This window comes from Xyrauchen texanus, chromosome 4 (genome assembly GCF_025860055.1).
Source record: "Xyrauchen texanus isolate HMW12.3.18 chromosome 4, RBS_HiC_50CHRs, whole genome shotgun sequence".
Lineage (NCBI taxonomy): Eukaryota > Metazoa > Chordata > Actinopteri > Cypriniformes > Catostomidae > Xyrauchen > Xyrauchen texanus.
Window position 1 is genome coordinate 49,430,055 of NC_068279.1, and position 7,927 is coordinate 49,437,981.

General features: G+C 36.6%; 1 protein-coding gene across 1 annotated transcript in view; it reads right to left on the reverse strand.

Moving 5' to 3' along the window:
• Window positions 1-7,927, reverse strand: part of LOC127634949 (ankyrin-1-like) — a 191,680-nt gene extending 183,753 nt beyond the window's left edge. Inside the window, exon 1 of the mRNA XM_052114737.1 lies at window positions 7,678-7,927. Coding sequence (XP_051970697.1) covers window positions 7,678-7,803 — 126 coding nt within the window. The 5' untranslated portion in view covers window positions 7,804-7,927. The remainder of the gene's footprint in view (window positions 1-7,677) is intronic.

The following is a 7,927-nucleotide window of genomic DNA, read 5'->3' on the forward strand; positions in this document are numbered from 1 at the left end:
CGCATTTGCGCAGCCCCCGGCGCCAGCTGTGTGCAGGCGCATCTGTCCCAAGGGAAGCCTCCGTTAGGGAGTACCAGAGCGTTTTGACAGAGGTCTGCCGTTGACAATTTACTCATAAACACCTTATATAAACTCTTCATACTCCTTTACAAAAGATATATTTAGCAAAATGTCCAGGCTGCTCTTCCTAACAATGAAAATGAACGATCAACAGAGAATGTCAATCTTCAAATTAGACAAATATGACACATATGACTTTAATCTGTGAGTCTGTATGCAGTATAAGCCTTATGAAATGCAATAGCTTTGAGTGAAAAACAGACTGCACATTCACTAAATCTTGTTCACATTTTGCATGTTCAGAATCTGTGCATTCTTGAGTTGTACATAAACAATCTTCTCATATATCATGAACTTGTGAGCATAAATCTTGAGCAAGGAGATTTAGAGCAGAAGGCATGATTTTTACTAGAGCTTTCAATCGATAAACAAAAATGTTTCAAATTAATTACATGATATGCTGAACTAATTCACAATTCATCACATATTATATCAAAATATATGCAGAGAAAGTCCCCCAAATAAAATTATTCAATATAAAATTAATTATAAATACTTATATTTAAACAATTATATGTACACACACACACATGTATAAGTGCTGTCAATTGATTAAAATATTTCATCATGATTAAATGCATGATATTTCAAAGTGCTTACATTTGCCTCGCCAGTATATAAACTTCTTTTCCTGTCAAAAAGCATTTAGTTCCTTCTTAGAAAAGAAAACAATATAGCAATAATGTTTATTAAAATTATTAAAGTATTCCACTGTGTAAATATAGAAATGCACTAAATTAGCACCAATTCAAGCCATATTAAACTTGTGTGCATCTGTGTAATGACACAGGACACATCGCCAGTTCAGTGCTCACTTATGGAGCTGAATAAAATGTTAGAATCTTTTCTAAAAATTGGTAAATGCATTAATCACGTTAAAGAAAAACCAATGTGTTAAACATTTAAAAATAATCATGTGCATTAACGTGTTAATTTCAACAGCTCTAATTAAAAAACATTACATTATTGTTGCAGATGAGTAAAGCGTTTCTTATAATACAAAAATTGTTTTAAGTAAGCATTATATTGTTTATTTTCATTCTTTGAACAAAAGCCTATCATTGGCTATCTACAGTCTACAGCAATTTATTTAGCTAATAAATTTGAAAATCTGCCAGTGGTAGACTTATTATAAGGGCTTTTCAAAGGCCAATTCTATGAACACATGCATCAGACAGATGCTTTTGAAGCGTCTCACTTTGGTTGTGTTGTGTCATAACAAGCACACTGTTTTTAGGATGCACACAAATGTAAATTTCGTAGTTTGAGACTCCTGCACTTGAAGTTGCACTGTGTTTGAATGTCTGTTGTGGTTAAGTGTGGTTTGTTGTCTGTACAGCTGTGCGTTGCCTGAACAGCTGGATTGCGCTTACTGCCCCCTGCTGACTGGGACTCATAAAAACATGAAGGTGGTATAGTACTTCAAGCTTGAATTGATCCAATGGCAGGAATAATGGCAGGGCCGGGCGTGAATAATTACATTACTTCCTTTTCACACATTATTTTTTAGATAATCAATTGCACTTAATTAACGTATTAAATCAACAGCCTTATTTTCTTTCTTTTTTTTTTACTGAATAGCAACTTTAGTTTAATTTCAGTCTGTTTCTCAAACAATGTTAACATATGGCTTCAGAAGACTATTAATACACTTTAGTGTATTACTGGACAACTCCTTTTTGGAGTTTGACAGGCACTTGGTTGCCATCCACTTTTCCACAGATCATTGAATGGAAAAAAAACAGCATTGATATTCTGCTAAATATATCCTTTTGTGTTCCACAGCAGAAACAAAGTTAGTTTGAAGCAACATGAGGGTGAGTGAATGATTATAGAATTTGTATTTTGGAGTGAACTATTGCTTTTATTTCTGCATGGGTATGTGTGTGTGCATTGGTATGATTCATATCCACTGTTCATCTGAGTGGGTGAACCAATATTACATCATAATTCTCAACAAACTCTCATTTCCATTCAAATAATGTCATCCAGATAATAAACTCTCTCATGCACACACACGGCCTTATTCAATTAAAAGAGTTGTGAAAGGTGGAGTTTGACATAGACTTACACTCAGCTATAAATATGAGTGAATGATGCTCCGTGTGCTGAGTCATGAGTCTGCAGGACTCCCAAAGGACCACTAACAGAGTGACACACGACTGCAATGGAAATATACACATATCTATATATATATATATGTCTGTCTGTCTGTCTGTCCGTCTATCTATCTCTCTCTCTCTCTCTCTCTCTCTCTCTCTCTCTCTCTCTCTCTCTCTCTCTCTCTCTCTCTACTATATATATATATATATATATATATATATATATATATATATATATATATATATATATATCATCTGTCTGTCTGTCTTGATATCATTATAATCAGCCCATGATGGAGTATTGCTTAATGAAGCAACATATTATTGACAAGTCCATCAGCAACAGTAAGCATTATCTGGATTGATGATGATGCTGAGCTCAGCAGTGAGGTCCCCTGAGATGCGTCTGTGCTTATGTGTTCCCCAATATGTGAAGGATGAGCAGGATGTTACATGATAAAATGTGAACCTGATATGTACCTGTAAGGTCTACATAGACTAAAAGTGATGTAAATAATCAGTTAGGAATCATGAGATTCACACCATTTTAGGATGAAAACATGACCATGTAACAATGTAGCTAAACTAATATAAGTAAAATAAAACACGATAATGTAAAATATTTCCTATTAAATCCTATGTTGCAATCCTCCAAAATGAGATAAGAATATCATAACAGTAATGTTTTCATTGTGCAGCTAGGCAAAATGACACTATAGTGAGGTTTCCCGTATGAGACTGCACCTGTGATTTCAAAACCTGCACATTTGTTGGTCTAAACCACAGGACAAATGTACATAATAAAATAGTTAAATGTATTAAAATAAAGATATGACAATACATCATAATGCATTTGAAAAATTCACAATGATCTCACATTGCTCGTTTTGTGTGTGTTCAGTATGTTGCAATACAATGCACTGTTGTTGTTTGAAGAATTGAGGAGGGATACTATATATGGTGATAGGCAAGACAAATAGATGGTGAAAATGTTTTGCCCAAGGGAGGCTAAAAGCAATAATTCTCCATCACACAGCATATAAATCATTTGCTTAAGGAGCATGGAAAGGAAAATTGTGAAAATTGCTGGCTCAGCACAAAACTAAAAACAGGACAAAAACTGAAATAGCTTTACACTGAATATAAAAGTGTGTCTCTGTTCAGATTTTCACTTCAAAGCGCAGCATTGCATCAAACTGTACACTACCTGCAAAAGCCAAAATAAATACATAACCATCCGATCATGTGTAATTGTAAACAAAAAAGGTTTCAATTTAGGGGATAGAAAATAACATTTGCTCAGTATAAAACAGAAGTCAGTTGAAAGTCCTCACCATGATAGAAAGAAAGAAAATGCGTGTGTATGTGTCCATCTGTGAGAGAGTGGCATAGGGGAACACAGCGAATGTTTTCAGCTGCCTTATTTAAGAAGCTTTTGCTGGAAGGTTTCGTAAGTAACACAAGATATCCTTAAAACCGAACATGTTGAATCAAATGTGCACAGCTTTAGCACTGACCCCCAAAACAATCCTTGTCACTCATCCTCTAACTTCATTTTGATATAGTAGACACACTAAAACCTTTTGCATGTGGTAGTATTTGATTGCAGTTATTCAAAATGACTTTTATAGCATTCTGCATGGCTCAGAGCTGTTATGAGGTAACTATAAATGTCAAAATTATGCAAGAAAAATAAGTATGTGTGTGGCAGAAACAATGCAGTTCACTGCAGGTTTACCAAAAGCTCTACAACAGCTTGTATTTTAGCATTACATGAATACAGAATGATTATATAATGTATATAATGATTAGAATGTATATTTCATTTAGAAAGTAAGCAATTCGTTAACTTGTTATATGGTATATAACTGATTATTCATTATATTTACTAAAGCAAAAACATTTGTATATACTATACACTTTATTTAAGGCCCCATTTCCAACCTGTAAAACAATGCAAATACTACATGACTTTTAGAAGAAGATTCATGTACATGCACATGTACATTTGGGAGGACCTTTTTTATCTTTAGGATACTGCTGCTTTGTCTAAACATATTTTATCATTTTCTTCACAACATTAGATTTGGCATAAAACTCATAATGAACGAACAATCTAGCCAAGAACCCTAACGTGTATGCTATACATTCAATGCAGTACGAGAGAGAGAGAGAGAGAGAGAGAGAGAGAGAGAGAGAGAGAGAGAGAGAGATTTCCCCAGCGCAGATCCAAGCACATGAGAACCTTCTTAGCAAGGTGCTGTAATATGAAACTGCAGTGGAAATGGATTAGAAGTGTAAGAGCTAACGGCCACAGCAGCAGCACATCTCCATGCAGAATAAGTGCAACAAACTCTAGAGAAAAAAGTCTTATCCTAAGTATCAGTCTAAAATGCTTCTGAATTAAGCTTTTTCTTTATTTCAGAGAGAAACCTAAAATCTGTGTAATGTCTACACGTTATTAAGAGACTCTTATAGTACACACACACACATATATATATACTGTATATACACTGATCTGCCACAGCAATAAAACCACCTGCCTAATGTTGTGTAGGTCCCCCTCATGCCACCAAAACAGCTCTGACCCATTGAGGCATGGACTCCACAAGACATCTGAAGGTGTCCTGTGGTATCTGGAACCAAGATATTAGCAGCAGATCCTTTAAGTAATGTTAGTTGTGAGGTGGGGCCTCCATGGATCAGCACATCCCATAGATGCTCAATAGGTTTGAGATCTGAGGAATTAGAAGGCCAAGTAAACACCTTGAACTCTTTTTCTCATGTTCCTCAAACCATTCATGAACAACTCACGTGCCCATTGTAGGCACTTTCTGCGGTGGACAGGGATCAGCATGGGCACTCTGACTGGTCTGCAGCTACGCAGCTCCATATGCAGCAAGCTGCGATGCACTGCGTTTTCTGACACTTTTCTATCATGACCAGCATTACGTTTTTCAGCAATTTGTGCAACAGTAACGCTTCAGTGGAATCAGACCATACAGGTAAGCCTTCACTCCCTACGTGCATCAATGAGCCTTGGGTGCCCAGGACCCTGTCACTGGTTGTCCTTCCTTGGACCACTTTTGGTAGGTACTAACCACTGCATACCGGGAACACCCCACAAGACCTGCCATTTTGGGGATGCTCTGACCCAGTCGTCTAGCCATCACAATTTGACCCTCATCACAATCGCTCAGATTCTTATGCTTGCCCATTTTTCCGGCTCCCAACACATGAAATTCAAGAACTGACTTTTCACTTGCAATCTAATATATCTCACCCCTTGACAGGTGCCACTGTAACAAGATTATAAATGTTAGTCACTTCACCTGTCAGTGATTTTAATGATGAGGCTGATCAGAGTATGCACATAGGGCTGTCAATCGAATTATGATGTGCCGATTAATTAATCACAATTAATCGCATACCAACATTTACTGAGAAAGACCCCCAAATAAAGGTCATTTAAAATAATAAATATAATTATAGACCTAATAAATATTATAATTCAGATCATTTAAACACATTACATCATATTGCATCATAAAGCATTTAAACATAAAAAGTGCCTTTAAAAGTGAAAAGTAATGTTTGTTTTATTTCATATCATTGAACCAAACATTATTGTTGGCCTATACTTTCCTATGCACTATTTTATTAATTGTTGGTCTATGGAACGCTTTGGGTTGTGTTGCAGCTCACTAGTTTGAAGCATCTCTAGTCATAAGCACTGTGTTTTCAGGATGCTGTGGTCAAGTTAAACATAGATTAAAACTTTGAAATAACCATCTCGATATCCCTGCAATATCCTATTCTGTTGTGCTCTGTGCAGCTGTCATTGATTGCAAGAGTGTGACATTTGTGGAAGGTGCTGGCTGCTCCCTACTGCATCAAAGTGGTACATCAATATTTAATTGCTTCAATGAAAGGAATGTTAATTATTGCGGAATTTAGGTACAGGTCTGGGTTATGATTAATTTTGTAATTTAAAAAAAAATGTAATCAACATACTGTATGTAGCTAGTTTAAAAATAAACGATATAGTTTAATTAACATCTATGTCTATATACTATAATGGGCTTCAATCCAGTTTTTACTGAATTAATTGCATGATGTTCTGATTAATTAATTGAATTAATCGCAATTAATCACAAATACCAATATTTGCCGAGAAAGTCCATTAAATAAAATTATTCTATAAATAATTATAATTAATTAATGCATTACATTATTGTGGCAGACGAGTGAAGCGTTGACTAGGTGACACAAAAAGTGGCTTTAGAAGACAATATGCTGTATTATTTCCAAACCACTGAAAACCACTTTGGCCTACAGTACAAAGCAATCGATTTTGAATCAATCTATCCAAGGTAGGATGTATACACATACATCAGATGGACGCTTTTGGAGCATCTCACGTTGGTTGCGTTGCATCGTAAGACGCTGCTTCAAGTTAAACATAGTTTAAACCTTGTTTTAGAAAAAACACATCTCAAGAACTTCGTATTCAGAGTTGCGCTCTGTCAAGCTGTGTTTGAACTCAAGAACGTGTCCTTATGTGCTGTGTGCTGTCAGTGGCTGTTTCTAAATGTGCATTATTACGTTCTGTTGGACACGTTCTACGTCATCATCTACTGCCGAAGTTCAATTCCAATATTCAACAACGCAAGTTTTGAGACTGCATAAAATTACCCGAATGTGTTCTTGGTGAGGCTGAATATCGAGGATGCATCGATGCTGATTTGTGCGCAAGAATGCATTTGATGTCCCAGAAGTCACTACAGCACTATGTGTTTTCCCTCAAATGTTTCCCATTCGTGAGGGTCGCCACATACTGTCAACATTTGTAGTTTTGTTGGGTATCATTTCAATAAAGCAATAAACACATGTATGACTGTATGTTGCCTGTTCAGTTGGCGTTGTGCTTACGCCCCCCTGTTGACCGAGAGTCGTAAAAACAATAAGGTGAACATTCCTTATTAAGGTCCTGGGCTAGATTTGTTGCATTCATTTTATAGCACGTAATTTAAAAAATAAAATATTAATCACACTGAATTAATGCCTTAAATCAACCGCCCCAATATACGTACATAGTAATAAGTATATACTGTAAACAGATTTTGTAGAGGTACATTACTTATCTGCACATTCTCTGCTTTTCTGGACCATTACAGATTTATAAAATATAAACTGTTAAAATCTACATACATGTGATTAAAACAAGAGAATCTTCTGTTATGCTATTTTCCTATCTTTGACAGTGTGTCAGTGGAACTTTATCATGGTGTACCTCTTCATTGTAGCACCTCAACTGTGCATGCACGTGTTAACAGCAGCAGATGCTTGGCTCAGTGTCACTGCTGCTATCCCAGCATTAACACCTTCACAGTTGTTCCCCTCCCTTTCCCCCCATGTTTCTTCCTTCCGCTGTCAACTTATCTCTCTTCCCTACCTTGCGCTTTTTATCCCGTGAGCGGCTCCTTTTCTTTGCCTTCTCCTCCTCCTTTTCCTTCCTTTCTTGCTCGGCGAGAGCTTCTAAATCCTTATTCTTGCGCAGATGTTTGGCGGCTTGTGCCATAGTGCCGTTAACAGCCTGCAAGTGATGGCTCTGTTGCCCCGAAGATGGATGCTGGTAGGGATATTATCTCTGTTTGGAAGCACGTCGCTCTCATGCAGTCCTGCAGCACTGGAGTGAGCGTGTA